A 20,250-nucleotide genomic window follows, 5' to 3' on the forward strand; every position below is an offset into this window, starting at 1 on the left:
GAGGTGAAATGCTCCCACATGGACCACAGTTCACAGCTTTGCCGACAGCCTGGTTTGGGCTGCTTTACTATTGTTTTCTTCAGATTGTATGTCTGGTAATGGTGACTAAGAGAATGTAATACAGAACTTTTTCTTTGCTAGTTTTGTAGGAAATTGTGAGATTGATTTGGAGATCAAGCGATATTTTTGTAGAGCCGGTGTGCAAAGCATACAGGTAAGCTTTCTTTTAATTTCATAGTCTTCTAAAATTGTCAGTGTTCTGGTCAGAAAGAAAATTGTGAAGTGTTAATGAAGTCGGAATTTGTTTGAAGTTCTGTTTTTATCTGTAGGTTAGACTTGAGAAACCAGAAGTCAGATGCTGAGTCATGCAGGCAGGCGGGCATCTCCTCGCATCAGGAAATGGCCTTTGGAGTGGCTGCCTGTGACATGTTCTGGTTTCCCATTTCCATTTAGATTCACGGTACAATGCGGGTGATCCTGGAGCCGCTGATTGGAGACATGCCCTTGGTGGGGGCCCTGTCCATCTTCTTCCTCAGGAAGCCAGTAAGTCAAGGTTCTGGTTGTTCTTACATTCCCCTTCACTGAGGTGAGAGGGCTCCAAAGGGAGAGGCAGCTCTCTCCTTGGCTCACTTCTGTCTCCCCTTTCTGCGTGTGAGTCTTGTGCGTGCTCACACTCGTTTAGACCCTGACGGATGGCTCCATTTCCTTGGATAGATAACTTTTTTTCCTTACTATAAAAATGCCACGTTTGTTACAGAACTTTTGCAAAACAGAGACTTCTTTTTAAGTGTAGGTTTCTAATAGGCATCCAGCACCTATCACTGAGTATTTATAGATATTTATAGACACTAGCTCGTTTACTCCTCGTACTGCTGTCGGTAAACACGACATGGTTTCTGTTACTGACCAGGACTGAGAGTCTCATTTGTCCATGTCACAAACCAGTGGGGCTGGAGCCTCTCCTGGAACAGCCTAGTCTGCCAGAGCTGCTGTTCTCGCCCTACGCCCCCTGCAGCCTCCTCGCCCCCTGACAGAGGCTGCCATCATTCCCGTGCAGCGTCTGCAGCTATGCACTGGGCTTTTAAGTCATAAAGATGTTACGATTGAGTTATATTCTAACACTTGGATAACCCATAATGAATGTTAACGTTTTACGTTGTTACATACATATGTTACTCCATTTTTGTTATAAGTAGTCAATACTTATTAGCCACAAAACTAAGGCAACAAAAATACCCTTCCTATCTAGAATCCTCCCTCTCACCTGGGTGGCTCCTTCTCACGGGCTCCTGCAGCCTCTGACTGGCGCCCTGCCTTGGCTCTGTCCTCAGGAGACCGCAACACAGGGCGGGCCATCTTCACAAGGTGCACACTGACCCTCAGGTGTCAGCTGACTCTCACCTGCAGACAGTTGCCGTGGTCTCGATAGGGTTCTCTCCCAGCCTCATGTCCTGGCACTTCCCCAGAGGCGTCCCAAGTTCCAGCCACAGAGAAGAGACAGTCCGGGGAGCGCACCGACCCATCATCCCTCACCTGTTCCTTTTCCCAGAATGCCATCTTGGCCCTTTGTGTCACCCCTTCCCAGGACAGAGGTGTCAGGTTCCCTTCTCACTCCCATGGCGCCCAGATAGGCCTGTGGGCTGTAGCACACTCCTTACTAACTCAGAGAAAGACACACCACGTCCGTCTCTGTACAGTTCAGTGTCTGATGGATGAATCGGTCTGTTTCTCAGTCACTTCTCCATTAGATGCCATTTTTATAATCTTTGATGTGCCCTTTCTGGAGGTGCCATTAACATCATGTATATTTTCAAATGGGAATATTTAGTGTATAATTTGATTCAAATAACTTAATACAAATTACTGTTGTCGGGTTTTTAAAATGTGGGTTCATGTAGGTCAAACTACACGTGGTACTGTTTTGCATAAAAACAGAAGGCTTAAATGTCATCACTTTCTGTTAATATTGACATTATTCCATTTGCTTTTTATTGCTTAAATAATGGGCTTATTTTTAATGTATTTGAACTACAGTAGTCCCCCCTTCTCCATGGTTTTGCTTTCCGCAATTTCAGTTACCCATGGTCAACCATGATCTGAAAACATTAAATGGAAAATTCCGGAAATAAACAGTTCATGGATTTTAAGTTGCGTGGCTTTTTGAGCAGCAGTGACGTCTCGTGCTGTCCTGCTCATCCCACGTGGGACGTGACTCATCCCTCTTGTCCCGCATCACCACACTGCACACGCTCCCTGCCCGTTAGTCACTCAGTAGCTGTATTGGTTATCAGATGGACTGTCGCGCTGTCACGGTGCTTGTGTTCAAGTAACTCTTACTGTTATAATTGCTCTGTTTTATTATTAGTTATTGTTGTTAATCCCTCTCTGTGCCTAACTTATAAATTAAACTTTATCATAGGGATGTACATATAGGAAAAAGCATAGTATATTTGGGGTTCAGTACTATCCGTGGCTTCAGGCATCCACTGGGCGTCGTGGCACGGATCCCCCCCAGGTAAGGGGGGACCACTGTACACACAACATGGTACAATTCAAAAGCTATGAAATTTATTAAAACTTTGACAAATGAGGAGATTCATAAATGATTTTAAATGCATGTTTTTTCCCCACATACAAGTTGTTTAAAAGCCAGTATGTTTAAGAAAGTACCTTCATTAATGAGTGTGAAAACCTGATCTTTAACAAATTGCTACATATTTTTAATTTACAGTAAACTTTTTAAGAATTTAAAGAAAGGCCTCTTTTTTTCAGTTTAGAATGGGACAAAATCCACATGTTCCTCAAAACTTAGTGTGGATCTGCCATAGGTATGTTTACCTTAAAAATAACATCATAATATTAACTTCCAAACAAAGTTTCAGTGCTCAGCAGAGAAGGATGAGGCTGTGAAAAGTGTAGAATCATTCATTTCCTTATATGGTGAGTAAAGTCACCAAACATGCCTCAGAGAGAAGGGAATTTTTTTCAGTTACTTTCAACTGGAAAATATGACAACAGAATTCACTGCTGGCTGCCAAGGAATTCTTCTCACTCTAGTGAAATATACAGCTGGAGAGATTTGGGGGTTTTTTTCTTTTCTTTTTTGATTACCCATATGATTTAGAAGCATAGTGTCAGAGACCTTTATGAAACCTTTACACATTTTCCTGCTTGTTGATTTGTTCAGATTAGTTTTGATAATGTGCTACTTGTTTATTAAAAAACTAAAACAAATTCTGAAATGATGAACTTTTGGAGCACAGTATAGCGTGACGGTTAAGTGACAGACGGTTGTCAGACAACCTGGTTTTCCACCCCTGGTTCTTTCTCTTCCCACTATGTGCTTTGAACAACATTTTTAAGCCTGTTTTCCCGTCTGTAACATGGGGATTACAGCAATGCCTACCTCACAAGATTAAACTTCAGTGGCTGTAAAACACTTAGTACAATGTCAGGCACGTACAAGTGCTCAGATTTTAAAGGAATTAAGTATTTTCCTTCATGTTGGTTTAGCATTTTGGTGGGGTCCCAACACAGGAGGCCAAGTATTGGTGAGCACAGGGCTTGGGTGCAGGTTCTGGCAGGAGCCAGAATAAGCCAGTGTCTGCCTTCGGCCGTGTCCGTGGCCCTGGCCACTCCCTCGTGCTAACTTGGCAGTTGGAATCAGTCTGGCATATGCTCACAGGGGTGTTTCAGAGTCCTCAGGTCTTTCTTAGAACTATGCTAAGAGTACCGATTGGGCTAGAGCCTGTGTAGGAGGCCCTTTCCAGAACTTCTCCAGGAGATGGGTGGTGCTTGCTCGGAAAGTGTTTATCCTGAGGAGGTGCTCAGCTAGCAGAGGACATGTATCCTGAGTCTGGACCACAGATGGTGGCAGTAACGTCTCCCTTTTAGAGCAATTGCGAAAAGACACTGAGTCCTGTTAGCTAGGACTCCAGCAATTGAGGTACCTTCTGCAAAGGAGGGGCTTTAAGTGAAAATAAAAACAGCACATGTTGGTGGCTCATGAAGCCTATCCCAGGGGCTGCAGTTAAGTGTAAGGAAGAGACTGCAATGTGGAATTTGAAGCCGTCGTGACTGCCTCTCATGCTGTCACTCCTTTGCTCTCCTCTCTGTCGCTGAGGCCAGCTTTTCTGTCCTCCAGCCCACGTGCCAGAATCAGGGCTGCCAGTACTCCCAGAGGACACTGAGCCTTCCTGCCTTCCCTTCATCCTTCCCTTGCCTGTTGCAGCTTGGTCAGAGCGGCGGGAGAAGGAAGGTTACAGTGTTTGAGTAAGGCTCCCAGGAGCCAAGCCTACGGCCCTGCATAGGAGGCGGCCATGAGGTGGAGAGGCAGGCGGGCCGGACAGGTCCACACGGGCCACCGGCCTGAGGAAGGTCCCAGACCCACACCTCACACTACATCACCGAGATGCTTTGGGGATGTTTATCTTGCCAGGTCTTCTCTGGGTTTCTTTTATTTTTTTAAAGAAAAACTATGAGTTTATTTTTAAATATATGTCACATGAAAATACTTTGGAAATGGGATAAGTAGATTATTCAATAATACATCTATACATATGTGACCAGCAATATGTGGATATAATTAGAATTTCTACATGATCTTAATGGATTTCTCTGGGTTTCTTGGATCTGTAGTTTGAGAGCTGTCACTGGTTTGGACAGTCTCTCCCGTCCCAGGGGTAGGGACGGGAGCTCTGCATAGTCCTGGCCCGTCCTGGGCCTTGGGGCTCTTACAGTGACCCTGCCCTTGTCTCTGGAGGGTCTTGTGCAGGTGGGTATTGACCCAGCCATCGGGGGTCTCTCATGGCCACAGCTTGGGGTGATGTCTGCCCTCCCCAAGGCACACAGGATGTCGTCTTCCCTTCCGGCCGCCCAGCGGCAGTGGGCCTTTCCCTGTGAGCCCCTTCCCCAGGGCTTCTGTTCCACATTGCAGTCTCTTCCTTACCTTCAGCTCCCAGTCTTTGCAGCGAGCACACACGGCTCAGGCCCCCCGCGTGTCTGGATTGCAAAGGGTTTACGCTGGCTCACCCACACGTGGCCTTCAGCTGTTAGGATCTAGCTGGAATCGTGTCACCTGCCCAGTGGTGGCCTTGTCCTCCCCTGAAAACTGCCTCTCAGGCAGGGTTTCAGGTAGGCTGGTGGCCCTGTCACCTCAGGTGTCCTGTGCACTCGAGAATGATGTTCTTTCCATTTTCCTCATCCCAAGTGGAAGCTGGAAGTCCCAGGAGCTTTAAAACGTAAGGAAAACATTCTTGACCTTGACCATCAGCCCAACCGACTAATTCAGAAATGCTGGAGTAGGGTGGGGGCTACCGGTCTGTAGTCGTAGGGACTTCCCAGGTGATTCATACTCTGTACTGCAGCAGTACTTGAACTCTAACTTTTACTACGTCCATCACACAACACATTATGGAAACGCAGAGGGTGACGCGCATGTGTGGTTTTCATGACATACACGGGCACGCTCGTGCTGTTCCAGGTGAAGTGTGACCGTCACTTGTTCTGTTTCTCAGAGGAGCAGCCCAAAGAGGTGACTTCCCGCCTTCGCAGACAGACTCGCTGGCTCTTCAGTTTCCAGACGCAGATCTTAGTCATCCAGACGCAGGGGGCGGGGTCTCATTCTCGTTCTTGCCCCTCCTGGTGGATTCCTCCCTGGGTTCCTGGGCGGGCTTTCCAGACTCAGCTTTCAGACCCCTTACACACACCTGTTCTCACGCTCACTCCCACAGTTACACACTTGCTCTCACACGCTCATTCTCACACCTGTTCTCACGCTCACTCCCACAGTTACACACTTGCTCTCACACGCTCATTCTCACACCTGTTCTCACGCTCACTCCCACAGTTACACACTTGCTCTCACATGCTCACGTATGTTCTCACAATTACACAGTTGTCCTCACAGTCATACACTCATTCTCACACCCACACATTCATTTGTTCTCACACTCACATGGTTACACACTTGTCGTCCCACATGCTCATTCTCACACTCACACACCCCTTCTCACACGCTCACACTCGTTCTCATACACTCATCCTCACATTCACTCGTGGTTGCACACTCGTTCTCACACACTCGCTCGCTCTCACTCGCTGCTCCCGTCTCTCTCTGCTCTGGGTGCTTCCTCTTCCCCAGCCTCCCTGGTGCTCAGGGTCGTGTCAGCTCGGGGCCTTGAACTTGGGGCCCCTGCGTTGGGGGCCTTCTTTCTGGCGTTCAGACCTCTTCTCAAACCCAGCTGAGCCCTGGTCTTCACAAAGCCTGCATCTGCCTCCCTGGCGTTTTGTTTCTCTGAACTTGGGCAGCATGTAAAGGTATCTCGTCATTTTGATGAGGGTCATGCGAGCAGGCCCTCTGTCGCCTGATGAGTTTAGAATCTCTAGGTGGCGTCCCTTCCAGGTGACCTGCCCTTTGGCAGGGCCTCTCATTAGTCCTGGAGTGTTTCCTTAAGCTTGCTGATTCACCAAGATGCTACAGGCCTGGAATCTACTGTTTCTTCAGAATCGCTGGTTCCTCTTAGTGAAAAATATATGCAGAGATGATAATCGGGGTGCACGGGCGTGTGGTTGCACTGGGTGGTCATTGCTTGTAGGCCTGGTCTTCCAAAGGGGAGTGAGGGGAAGCAGGCGTTGATACTAACGTGAGCCATGCAGATTTAGATCTCATGTCTTTTACGCGGAAAAATCATAATCTCCCAGGACTTCAAAAAATTGTTGCTATTTAGTTTTGGTCTTTCCCAAAGAACCTTAATCTTCTAGTTGATACTTATTATAACCATCCCCTTCTCCAAGGACCTTGAGCGGGATTCATTACTCCAGCCACATGGGTCATTGAGATCATGCGGTTTCCTGTGAAATTAGCATTTCTTTGCAAATATAAACATGAGGAATTTTATTATATGCAGTACACATTTTGATAGGAAAAGTGGTGTTTCTAATCAGTAGTTTTTACCTGTCCACATCCACTTAATGGAATCTTGGCCAATTATGCAGGGATTATTCTGGGATAAATACCCACTAGAAAAATGAGCAAACAAATAACAAATATTGAATGGATGGATGGAACATATTCCACGAGTATCAGGAAAATGTAGATTGAAACAGTGATAAAGTACCATGTTTTAACTGCCAGATGGACTTTTTTAATATCTCTTTTTAGTGAGGGTATAAAAAAAGGACATTTTCATACACTTTTGGTGGCAATATAAATTGGTACAGTATTTCTTTAGGGTAATTAGGTAGCAACTATCAACATAAAAAAAACAAACTTGTATCTTTGACTAAAACACCTACCTGTTTAAATTCCCGTTCGCACGCACAACCCACTGATTATTCACTTAATTAAAGAGAAGTTGTAGGTATTCTAAGTGCCCGTCCGTAGGAGTGTGGGCATATAAATTATTATATGATTTTACTGGAGAAAACTAGGACATTATCAAAAAAACAAAACAGGCAGCTCTTCATGTACCAACAAGGGACGGTGGCCTTGCTGTTTCACAAAGTGAAAAACTAGGTATGGGGCAGTACTATGTTAACAGAGAAATAAACCTGTATGATTTCACTTGATAATTGGAAATTATTTGGATATTTAATATGTTTTGTCCTTTTTTTAAAAACAGCTTTTAGAAATTAACTGGACAGGACTGACTAATCTTCTCGATATCCCTGGATTGAAGTAAGTATGATGCCATGTCCTGTGGTTAGCTTGTTGATGGTGTGATGTGCATTCTCAGTGTCATGGAAACAATGCAGGGCGTTAAGGCCAGTCTCTTCCAGGCAGACTCTCAGCTGACACTCGAGTGAACAGACTGCAGGCTGGGTTCTGTTCTCACAACCACGTCGGAGACCGCTGGACCCAAATGCGCTAAAGCACAGTGATTTTAGGACTTCAGACTGAGTCACTCACCCTGCATTTTACGTTTTGTTCATTATGAAGCAGTTTTTAATTTCTGGTGTTTTAGAATAGTAGTAGCGTTTTAATGTCCTACAAACTAGTTTTTAAATTTAGTTTTTATTATTTTCCCAGAAAAAAATAAAACTTTAAAAGTGAACATTATGTTTCAAAACTAGCCCTTTCCGGGTTCTTTTCGAGCTGTGGCCATTCCTCCTTGGAGCGTAAGTGGCAGTGCTCGACCTGGGAGCGGTGGGGGCCTGAGAAGCCTGAGGCTGTGCATTGTCCCGGAGCCCCTTCCGCAGCCTGTACAATGCAGGGTCTACAGCACGAGGTTGTCTGCAGTGGGCCTACGAAACCATTAAGGGCACAGCCCCACTGGGAGAGAAGGTGTGTCACAGTACATCTGTCCTACGTGACAGGAGGAGATTGTGGACAGCACACCTGTCAGTCACTGCCAAGCCGGAGATTCTGACAGTGTAGCCTCGAAACCAGCTTTTGCTGGTTTTACTATTGTATTGGAAGGTTAAAATGCATTACTTATTGGTTAAAGTTACATATGTTTCTAGTGGGTACTTTGCAAATCTGTGAATTTTCTTTTGCCTAAATTAGCTTAGAAATTACATTATGGAAGGTTTGGTGTCGGTCTGTTTTTTCTATTCCTGTGTATTTGTTTATGCCCCTGAAATGGCCATTAGAACTTTATTTTGTTTCATTCTTGGGAATATTTGGACGTTAATAAACTGAGGCATAGTGCTAAAAATAAAGGTCTTTTTTGGGTACGGTGGTTTAGTGGTGGAATAGAAAAATACTGTTCTTTCAAAGATCTTTGGAAAGAAATGACAACTTAAAAGATTTGTCACAATGTTCACTAAGATTCTTGGTTGCAAACAACAACCCCAGCTCAAGTGGTGTTTGGTAGTAAGTAAATTAATGAGTGGCGAAATACTGTTTCTTGGAGACAGTTGGCTCATTTATCCCACAAGTGGGGATTGAGCACCTGCTCTGAGCCTGCCCTGATCTTAGTGCTGGGGTGGGGTGCAGCCACGCACAAGACAACCACACATTCCGCTGAGAGAAGCCTGGAGTGTTGTGGGGTGCCTTCAGACACAGCCAGGTGTTGTCCGAATGATGCTGTGAGGTCTCTCTGTCCAGCTCTTGATTCTGCTCCTCTCTGTGTGGCCTTGTTTCCCGGCAGTTCTTGCTATGAGCTAGCAGCTGCTAGCCTCTTTTCTGCAAGCTGAGCAACCTCAGTCAAAAAGGAACCTTTTCCCACTACTAGTTCCAGCAAGTTCCAGGGCTGACCTCCGTTTGTCCACACAGCCATGAACAAATTCCTGTGTTTCTGATGATCAGGTTGGGGGCGGGATTAATGGCAATGTGTCTTTTACTGTAATAATTTTTTTTAAATTTAAACATTCACTGTAAATTTTTGTCACACCTCGTAGTAGGTATGCTTTTAAGAGTGTTCACGTGCACCTTACTTAATTCTCACATTTACCCCAAAGAATAGGCAAAAACATTAAAAGTGCATGTGTTTCTTTAGCCTCCACATTTTTATCCATATCCCTTAGTTCTCTCTTCAGTGGTACATAGTGTTGCAAAATTGTTCCAGTACTTAGTACCCATGTAAAATGGGAACTGAGAATAAACTGTAAATCTTTTACTTCCTTGGGAGCTATGCGTTTATAACACAAGAGAAATTTAACATGATAAACATGGAAAGAGTAAATGGATGTTACAGTATTCTCTGAAATATTATGGACATTTGAAATATTTCATGTTAAAAATAGAAATTTAATGAAATGTATATTCATTATTTAGTATTAAATCAATGAGAAAGTATGTAAGCATGTATGAAATGTAGCCAGAATAGTACTTCTGTTCTCAGGATAAACCCTACATAACGGTCACCATAGCAGTGTCACAGTTAAAGGGGTGAACGGCTGGTTTTAGATTTGTGTTGGGGAGTAGACGTCTCAGTCGTGTAAGTGGGGCACAGTGTCATGTCTGTGGTGCGATAACTAGCGCTGATATGTCTGATACCCGTGTTCTTCTTACCTCCCATCTAACAGTGGCTTATCAGATACTATCATTTTGGACATAATTTCAAACTATCTGGTGCTTCCCAATCGAATCACTGTTCCTCTTGTCAGCGAAGTCCAAATCGCCCAGTTGCGGTTCCCGATACCAAAGGTAAGCGTGCCCAGCCTCTGTTAGCACTTAAGCATGCCATGGAGGCACGGTCCCGTCCCTGGGTGTTGTCACTTCCTGTGACTACCAGTTCTCTCCTAGCAGCGACCCTGCCCCGTGGATCTCGGTGCAGTAGGTAGTCTGTCCGCCGCTCTCCGTAGGAGGTGGCTAGTGTGCATCCAGACCTCAGCCAGGAAGCTCATGTCCTAAAGGACGCGGTGACAGCTTAGTTAGCGTCTCAGAAAACCCACACTATTTGTTCTCGTGAGTCGTAACAGCTTCATGTTAGCAGTGGGCACACAGGTGTTCTCTCAGACTGAGAATGGAATGAAGAACACGGGAGAATAGAAAAGAGTATTTCTTCCTATGCTGAGTGGTCAGGAATATTACCCCATCATTTCTAAAAAGGGTTTATGGGGAGAATGCCACCCTACCGAAAGACAACCTTACTGCCTTTGTTTGCCTTGAAAGAAATATGAGCAAATATTTTTTATTTTGTCACTCACACATTTTAGGAAGAGAGAACTAATTTGAGAGTTTATGAATAGTATGTATTTCAAAGTTTCTGTTATCTATCTGTAAAACAGGATTAATGTCAGTACTTCATAGGGTTGTTCTAGAAATTGAATGATCAGTGCATACTGGGGGCTCAGTAGCAGGTCTGATACCTCCTGTAATTTTAGTGTTGCTTACGGAAGAACCCAGACAGGGTTGTTCTGTGACCCACGAGACCTATGTAATCTGCCCTCCTCCTGCCCCCTGTGCGAGCCTGGCTCCTTGGGCTCTTGGAGCAGTCGCCCTGTGCCCTGCGCCCTGTGCCCTGCACCCTGTGCCCTGCACCCTGTGCCCTGTGCCGGGGGAAGTCTTGTGTTAGCAGCCCACACCTCCTCCCTCCTGTCTGAACAGTCCCACTCGCACCCTGTCGTCCTGCACTGCTTTGGTTCTCCTTAGCACTGTCCCCAGAGGTTTTACATGCTCACTCTGCTGCTTTGCACGAGGAGAGGGTCTCTGTTCTGTTCCCCGTGTGCCGTGTTCTTAGGACGGGCAGCACGCAGCCAGCGGTCGTCGTCTAGGGGAGCTGGGGAGCCATCGTCCCGTTGTCCCCTGCTTTCCAGGGCGTTCTGCGCATACACTTCATTGAAGCTCAGGATCTGCAGGGCAAGGACACGTATCTGAGGGGACTTGTCAAGGGGAAGTCAGACCCCTATGGAGTTATTCGAGTTGGCAACCAGATCTTCCAAAGCAAGGTCATCAAAGAGAACCTTAGTCCAAAGTGGAACGAGGTGTACGAGGTAAGCACGTCTTGTCTGCCGCCGGCTTTGTCCCCAACTCGCACCCGAATGTGGTTCATTTAGGCAGCAGTTCTGGTTCTCTTTGCTTTAACTTCCCATCTTTAAAAAGTATTGCGCCTTCTGTCCCTCACTCACAACATTCTTATCAGGCCAGCACATAAAATTTTAAACCTTAGTTACATAATGCTATCACAATAATAATTGGGAAAATATTTTTCCTAATGTGAAAAATACTTATGTTGTTCCAACACACGTATGCATGTGCAAAATGAGATGATGTACTGTTCTGTAAATTTTCTTTTGATACACCAGACATCTGTATATGTCAGTAAATGTACATGGACCCCATGTGTGATAGCCATTGACTGAGTCGATCTGTCATTTCTTTATCCTGAGAGGCCTTGGCTGTTCGGTTCAGTTTTATAGCCGCTGCTGTGCAAGTGAAAGGTGGATGGATTTTTCTTCACTGGCCACCTTTTCCCCAGATAAAGCTCGTCAAGGTGGGATTGCTACACAGAAGTTACATGTGTTTGAAATCACTGACACACTTTTGCAAAACTGTTGGGCACTAGTGCAGTTCACGTTCCAACAGTGTCTCCTCCTCCTAGTCCCATATGTGGCCAGAGTCCCCAGTCTCTGAGCGGTGTGGCATTTGTGGCACTTGGCTCGCCAAGGACCCTCTGAGCGGGGCCTGCACCAGGCTGTGTTGCTGTCCTGTTTGGGCGTCCTTGAGACTGACCCACTGGAAACACACACACCAGACTATTACTATGTGGGCACATGTTTCCGAATGAGGAGTGTGTGTGGTTGGACATTGAGACAATGTGATTGCTTTACGAGGACTTAACCGCTGGAGAAAAATCCAGAAATGCACGGTGCTACTTACTATAATGATCACGCTCAGTAGATGACCATGTTAGCCGAAGCGGGACTCATCGCCAGTCGTTCCTGTTGCAGGCCTTGGTCTACGAGCATCCTGGGCAGGAGCTGGAGATCGAGCTCTTTGATGAGGACCCCGACAAGGACGACTTTCTCGGCAGGTAACGCTTCGCGGCCGCCAGCACCACGGGCCGCGCTTTCCTCTGGGTGACCTCCTGCAGCTACAACGGCGAACACCTACTCGTGCACGTGGCACATGTACTTTTAAATGGTTCTTGGACATTTGTTTCACCTTAAACTTCCTAAGTCGTGTTTTATTCCTAATAAGTTGCACATTTAAGTAAGAGAAAGAAAGCTTCCATATCTGTGTCCCATCACAGCAGTCACTAACCACATGGAGTTATTCCAATTAAATTGATTAAACACAATTTAAAGATCACTTCTGAGTTGTGCTCGCCCCATTTTCAGTGCTCAGGAGCCACGTGTGTCCCCGGCCTTCTTGCCGTGCGGGCAGCTTCGCGCTAGACAGTAGAGAGGGCTTTTAAACTTTTTCAATTTGTTGGGGTTTTTGGGGCAGGTAGTAATTTATATTGTGCCTACCCGCTGAAAAAATAAACGCTGATTTGTTTACTTCAACTGAACAACCAGTACAACTGGAAGGAAAAAAGGAGCTTTAAAAAAAAAAAAAAAGCAAAAAAACCCACTTTAACCTAATCTTTACATTTAACTGAATTTCCTTTGGCAAAAAAGATACAGGAATAGATGGCATTGGATGGTTTGGCCTCATCAAGAGTAGCCTGTGTGTTACGCTGTGACTTCAAAATTCATTTAATAAAGGAGCAACGGAAAGATTTAAAGCAGGACAATAAACAGATCTAATTTGCATTTTAGTAAAACCAGTCTGTAGATGGATTGTTGGATGGAGACTGGAGACTGGCAGATCACCAGGAGACTATGTAACAGGGCGGGGAAGAGACGCGAGGGCCTCACGTGAGACAGAGCAGAGGGGCAGAGAGGAGGGGTCGCTGGCTACAAGAAACACAGGCAACCATTCTTTGTCAGCTCTGGCTTCTGGGGATGGTTTCAGTCTTTGCAGTGGAACAGGCTTATTTAGCGGACATGGAACAGGCTGTCTGGACATGCTGAGCGAGAGGCCACTGGGGCTCCAGGCACATGATGGTGCAGAGTGCGGTGCCAGGTGGGGAAGGCGGTAACGGCCTCACTCAGGGTTGAGTACTTGAGCTGCAGGAGCATGTTAGACGAGGGCTGCTAGTCTTGATCATTTTGGCACATTGTAAATACGCGTTGTGGGGAAGACCAGCCTTTTTACAGGTCTGGCCTCGGCTTTGCCAGATTGAGTGCTCTGACCTGCCAGAAATTCAACCCTTCTCTTTTCCTCACCCCTCTTCACACCCTTGGCTGTAAGCTGGAGAAAGGTTTTGGGAGAAGTCTGTTTCCTGATACACTGGGTAGCGTTTTGTACTTTTTCATAGACAAATGCCTGAGGTTTTTTCAGTTGTGAGACATCTGTTAGTGTGTCCTAACGTGTTGTGTTGTTCTTTCTGCAGTCTTATGATTGATCTGACTGAAGTTGAGAAGGAGCGCCTGTTAGATGAAGTAAGTTTTCTCTGAGCATTGTTCCATTCAGTGAGCACGGGCAAGGACCTGCTGCTTCCACCTGCAGGGTGTTCCGGAAGCGTCTCCTCGCCGGCTGAGAGCTTAGCCTTCTAGTAACAGCAAAGGGAAGAGAAATAGGTTGAAGAGCCCAGTCACACAGTATATACTGAGCACCTCCTGGTGGTAAAGATACCAGCCCAAGCCGCCTTGATTCAGGCGGGCACGTGCTGTCCTTGGGGGGTCAGGGCAGAGGCCTGGGAGATGCTCCCTAAAAATGGGCATTCGGAGACAGCTGGCGTTAGTGGCAGAGCTGGCCAGCGCAGTCAGTGGGAGATTGTCACAGGAAGACATCTGTGAGTGCAGTGGGAAGTGACAGGAAGCAAACTACTTCCAGCAGGATATTGCTATCCAAATAAAAAGTACAAAAAAAGAGAAGATGGTGGTGGCTTCAAAAAGGTGGGGAAGATTTGGCAGGTAAAGCACGGCTGACCAGAGCGCTGCGATCCTGCTTGCAGAGCAGCAAGCTCGGTGGCATCTGTTAGGGAAATAGCTGAGTGCCTGCTGCATCCCCTTGCGGGGGGGCCACAGGCCTGCACTCAGAGCAGTCTCTTCACACAGTGTGTGGGGACCCTCTTTGATGACCCGCTCTGTGGTTTAGAAACTCAAACAGCTGCGTATTGTTTTGTTAACTGGTATATAATGAAGAATAAAAACAAATATGCTAACTTGTTTGATACTGAAATTAGTATTTGGGCTTGATGTCTTCCTATGAATGACGTCTCAAAATCTGTTCAAGTCTGTACCCAGAAGCCTGACAGTACTGGGAGGCGCTTGAATCCTTGTGTGTAAATTAGGGATGAAGTAGCACCCACCTCATGGAGCTTTGTTAGAACTCAGTGAGTTAATACTGGAAAGCTTTGAGAATGGTCTCGGGCAGTGGGCGGTGCTGTGCGTGGTCCAGCGGGTGGACCTCAGAGCCGGCTGTGGTGGGATTTGGTCCGTCAGCATCTGAGAGCTGAGGCCGCACGGAACCGCCTGTGACTCTGGTGGGGACTGTAACCTGAGTGTGGATTCAGGCCTTCTGCTGAACTTGTGCTTTTCCCTGCAGTGGTTCACCCTGGATGAGGTCTGCAAGGGGAAGCTGCACTTGAAGCTGGAATGGCTCACGCTCATGCCGGACACCTCCGCCCTGGACAAGGTGTGTGACCCGAGCGGCTGGCCGCCCCTGGCCCTGCCGGGGTCAGTGCACATCGTGTTGTGCTCCTCAGTGAAGAGACTGCAGCGACCTTTCCGAGTATTGTGCTGCAAGTCACTGCGCAGCAGTGTCAGAATACATACAAGACAGGGCACCCTTTCAGAGATTCACGGGTCATTTGTACCGCCTCGTGGGCTTTGGAGAGCCGCAGGTCGCCTGCGAGCTTCATTCAGCCATTGGTAGTCTTGCCGTTAAAAGATGTCCGTTTTCATTCCCTCTGCTTACAGATAGTAGATGGTTGGTTTCCCATATTTCCTGTCTCCTTGAGCGTTAGAGGCATGGCCAGGCCGCAGGAGTGTAAAACTTGTGGGAACATGCCTGCTCAGGCTTTCCTCCCGTTCCTCATAGGTGCTCACAGACATCAGAGCCGACAAAAGCCCAGCCAACGACGGTCTTTCCTCTTCCTTGCTGATCTTGTACTTGGATTCAGCGAGGAACCTTCCGGTAGGTAGCACCGTGGGGACTCCCGGGGGTGCTCATTCCTGTTGCTGGTTTCTCTTCACTCCAGCCCAAGTGGCAGTGGGCGGGATACTGTGACTTTCTGCTCGTACATCTTACTGATCATTCAGGATGCTCAGCGTTACCTTCCTCTGACGTGTTTTGTGAAGGAATCGCCAACACAGAGGAGGTTCCCACAACTCCCTAGGAATTGAGGAAGATGTACTGTAGAAAAATCACTAAATATTAGAATTTAGTTGCCTAAAGTATTTATTCTCCATCTAGCATGGGAATAAAACAAGACAGCTCTGATGACGGACCCAGAGTTCATCGGGGTGGGAAGACGGGACAGTGGTGGGAGGCGAGAGTGCTGTGCGCTGCCCCTGGTGGCCTGTCACACACGCGGCTGGCTTCTGCGGCTTGCATCAGAATGGTTTGCTCTTAGAAAAACACCTGTATACAGTTCTTGTAGGTCAGGACTGTGATGGGGAGGAGATCACACGCCTTCCGCCCCGTTGAGGCTGCCTGAGATCCCCAGCACCAGACTTGACCCCACTGCTTGGGGCAGAGTGTTCACGATAAACGTACAGTCTTTCTAATGTTTTGAGTGCCTGTTCACTCGTTCAATAGATGGTCGTTCTTGCTTTATTTCATTGTGTCAAAGGCCAGTTTTGTTGAAGGTCAGATGACTGCCCCAGGTGCAGGGTGCTTTCCTCCCAGGGTTACAGTAAATGCTCACTCATCAAGTGCATTTGTCCATGTCTCCCTGTGTCCTCTGCTCCTGTGGAGACAGAGCAGAGCATGTCACTCAGTCCTTGGCCCTGCACCTCAGTGCCTCATGGGACTCCAGTCCTGGCTCATCGGGGGCACCATGGTCAGGCCATCTCCTTTATCTCAGAAACGCATGCCCTCGTTTCATTCAGCACCTTTCACGGGTTTAAAGTTGTGCGATAGTTGGGCTCTGCTCAAAAGCAGAGTAAACGTACTTTGGGTGTTGGTACGCTTTATTTAAAGTTTATTTAAAATCTGATTGATCATCTATTTTTTTCATACTGGGAACATGTAATTGAACTCTTTGTATGTAATTGTATATACAGTTGACCCTTGAACGACGTGCGGGCCAGGGGTGCTAACCCGAAGTCAAAAATCCGCGTGTAACTGACGTCACCCTCCACATACAAGGGTTCCCAACCTGGGATCGAAAACACAGCTGACCCAAGCGACACAAGCATGAACCATGCGGGTCCACTTCTGCACCTGTCGTTCAAGGGTCACCTGTAACTGACTCTTTCCATAAAGGTTTCTTGACTGATTGTAACTTCTCAGTTCTTAATTTCTCTTACAGTATTGCCTTAACCTTTTGGCCAGCCTTCCAATCTGAAGTCTGTGGCTTCATCTGTTATAAACTCAATCTGGGGAAAGTTGTTTCCTTATTATTTAACGGTTCATAGCAGTTCCTGTGTGGTCGAACGTTTTATTTCTAACCACAGTCATGGCTGTTATCAAGCCTTATAATGCCTGACTGAAGTGAATCTGCTGTATATTTTAGGAAACAGAGAATAGTATTGGGGAATTGGCAAGAAGGCCCTAGGCCTCTCTTCAGAACTCTTTTATCAGATTAAATTGAAATTTGAGAAACATCACGTGAGAAAAAAAAGATGACTTTGTTAACCTTCTGTTAAAGGGGCACTTTGGGCAGAAGGCTGCTTGGCTGTCAGAGGCAAAGGGTCTCTGCCAAACCGCTGCCTGTTTGGCATTTATAGTAAACGGGGGCGGCTGCCAGCGGCTCTCCGTGTTTCGGGGGTTCCTTGGCTGCCTTCTGCACTCTTGTGATTAGTGCTTCTTCTGTGCTCATGACCACAGTCCATCATTCTGTGCTTTCTCCTCCCATTTCCACTTTCCTAAGAGTATCTACGAGGGAAACTTTGGGTGTGGCTACTTAAAAGAGAGGCGAGCGTCGGGACTAGTGTTTTGTGAAAATACTTCCTCAGTCTATAGAACACTATTTGTGAGTTCTCCCGTGTTTTCTTCCTTTTGTTTTAATGGAGACTGCTAGAATGTGGACTGGAACTTCTAACCATCTATCAGTGGTGGAGTGGCGTGGCATGCTTTTTAATTTTCTTGCATGATTTTAGTTGTGTGTGTGTGTGTGTGTGTGTGTCTGTGTGTGTGTGTGTTTTGTGTTTGTTTTGTAAAATGTGACAGTGCTGTAACTAACACTGGTGATGACATCTGATGATGAGATGAACAAACCTGGTGAGTCATCAAGAAGCCTTAGATTCCTAAACTGCGACTCGCCCACCAAAAAATAGAAATGAAAATTCTTGTGAGGAAGAAAATGAAGCCATAATGATTCAGTTGATTTTGTTGTGTTCATCTCAATGTGAGATGTAAATATTTCTTTGCAAGCTTTCAAAAGACTTCGTTAAATCTACTTCCTCCTTCTAACCAAACACAGAACTGTCTGGACTTGGCTTTCTTTAAAGTCCCAGCTGTGCCCATGGGGACAGACATTTACCTCGTCCCCTGAAAACTTGACCACCATCACTGTTTAACCAGAGTCCCTAAGGGAGAAAAAGATGGTGGAGTTTGTGATTGAGCGTCTTTAAAGGAACTTAAAGAATTTCCTGGAGTGGGCAATCGGGTGCTTGTAACCTGTCCGGGAAGCTGGTTTGGATCTCATTGTGTCTGTCTCCCTGGGGTCTTGCTCTGGCACCTTGACTCCTGGCAGTGTTCTCGGTGCTTTTAGCAGACAGTTACTTTTACTTGCTTTGGTGATGAGGAAGCCGCCCATGGCTTAGTCAGTAGTTTAGAGAGTCACCCTTTCAAGACTGAATGCTGATTAAATTCAGTCACAGGAGAGGTTCTGAAGCCCTTGAACCTGGTCGTGATAGGGCTATGTGTTTCCGAGGAGTTCTCGTTTCTGCTTCCAGACGCATTCTCAGTTTAGCTTTACTTTGCGGGGCAGGGGGCAAAACTGGAAGAACAGGTATTTTGTCCCAGTTTACAGATGAGGAAAATCAAGACCCTGAAGGGTTGGGTGCGCTGTTCAGAGTCACAGCGACTGTGAACAGTGTGTCTCTTCCCTCACCCTCTCCCCCACACCTGTGCAAGCGTATCGGCATTTGTTTTCTATCACTTTGCACTGAAATGATTTTCTATTTCAGTGTTTCTTAGAGGAAAGTTGTATTGTTAGCTGCTATAAGTGACAGTGTGTACGCTGAATAAAGGGTCAGTCTGTCGCCAGCAGCCTTGCTAGGCTGCTTCTCTCCATCCTGTAACTGCTGCTCTGAAAGGAAATTCTTCTGACCTTGTGTCAGGCTCTTGTAATGGCTCTGTAATACTTTGCTACAACATAGCTCGGTTTTGGAAACTATCTTCCTCCCTAGTTACGAAAATCACACACTCTGCCCCATGATGCAAAAACTGGCATCCACAAAGTCTCCCATAAAGTAAATTTGAACACCTTGGTTTTTTAACCCATTGCTTTTCAGTATGAAGTCAGATCAGTGCTTACTGAAAGCCTGAGCCCTTCACTATTTCTGGTAAAGGTTTTGATGCTGCCAGCCCATTGCTGTCCGACCTTCTACCAAACACTCTTAATGCTCAACCGCATAAGTGCATTACCACCAGTGATACTCATCTGAAAGTCTTAGCACAAAGGACTTCACCCCAAACTAGAAATGTCCTCTTTACAATGTGGACTCCCACCTCACTGTCCTCCTTTTGGCATAGTCCAAGGTGGGAATTTCAGGGGAACGCGAGGGTGCTGTCTGACTTCTGGCGCCGGCTCTACTCCGCCGGCTTACGGGGTAGCTTAGGTGCTGTGCCCTTCCCACGGGTTCTGCAACAGCTCAGTTAGTCTCAGGCCACCGTGACCACTTCTCAGAGAAGGGAAGGAGACCCACGAAACATGAGAGACCCAAGGTCACAGCTAGTAAGTGGCAGAGCTGGGATTTGAACTCAACGTGTGACCCGGAGTCCACATTCTTGACCCATCCTGTCTGCTTCATCCTAGTACACAGTGAATTGATCACGTTATTAAGTTTCTGGTGCTGTAGGTGGAGTTGATGTACGCTGGGTGGCGGTTACCCCAGCGTCCATACATGACGGTGCTGGCTATGTGATACGGAGGCCCTAGGCAGTGGTCATGCTAGTGCTTTCTCATTAAGAAGCACAGGTGTCTGTTGCTGCCTCCGTTTGGAGTGCGTGGCCTCACGCTGTGCCCTGCCGAATGGCACCTGGATGGCTCTGTCTGTCTCACCCCCAGCTGTGCACCTTCCATGACCTCACACAGCTGCCCTGCTCCCCCACCCCACCCACGGCCTCGCTCTTGGCTTTGCTTTACCTGATACACATCAGGGCAACACGTGCATTTAGTACAGGTGTCGTTTATCCAGAGAGCTTCAGAAGGGTTCTGTCTGTCCTCACACCTCAGGGCAGTGGCTCCCCACCTCACCTGTCGAGGCTCCCCTCCGTGAACCCTGTGGGCCCCGCGTTCGAGACCTGTGCAGGCTGCTTCACCAGCAGGCTGGGCTGAGTCTGGCTTTAGGGCCTTGGGCCACGTGCTTGGTCTCCTCGTCCTGCCCCCTGCCACAGTCGTGGAAGGCGGGAGGCTAGTTGTCTGTCTGTCTTCATTATAAAACCTGCTGTTCATAGAAAACTAATCATAAAATTCAGTC

At 46.9% G+C, this 20,250-nt stretch overlaps 1 protein-coding gene across 3 annotated transcripts in view; it reads left to right on the top strand.

Annotated features, from left to right (window-relative positions):
* Positions 1 to 20,250, top strand: part of ESYT2 (extended synaptotagmin 2) — a 64,150-nt gene that overhangs the window by 24,947 nt on the left and 18,953 nt on the right. For 2 of the 3 annotated variants that reach the window (XM_074315021.1, XM_074315020.1), the window contains exons 5-13: positions 142 to 214; positions 454 to 543; positions 7,623 to 7,678; positions 9,970 to 10,090; positions 11,203 to 11,379; positions 12,337 to 12,419; positions 13,827 to 13,875; positions 14,984 to 15,073; positions 15,479 to 15,574. In XM_074315021.1, coding sequence (XP_074171122.1) covers positions 142 to 214; positions 454 to 543; positions 7,623 to 7,678; positions 9,970 to 10,090; positions 11,203 to 11,379; positions 12,337 to 12,419; positions 13,827 to 13,875; positions 14,984 to 15,073; positions 15,479 to 15,574 — 835 coding nt within the window. Of the gene's footprint in view, positions 1 to 141; positions 215 to 453; positions 544 to 7,622; positions 7,679 to 9,969; positions 10,091 to 11,202; positions 11,380 to 12,336; positions 12,420 to 13,826; positions 13,876 to 14,983; positions 15,074 to 15,478; positions 15,575 to 17,474; positions 17,577 to 20,250 lie in introns of all 3 variants that reach the window. The other variant, XM_074315019.1, reaches the window with a different exon arrangement.

This window comes from Rhinolophus sinicus, linkage group LG11 (assembly GCF_036562045.2).
Source record: "Rhinolophus sinicus isolate RSC01 linkage group LG11, ASM3656204v1, whole genome shotgun sequence".
In the NCBI taxonomy this organism is placed as follows: domain Eukaryota; kingdom Metazoa; phylum Chordata; class Mammalia; order Chiroptera; family Rhinolophidae; genus Rhinolophus; species Rhinolophus sinicus.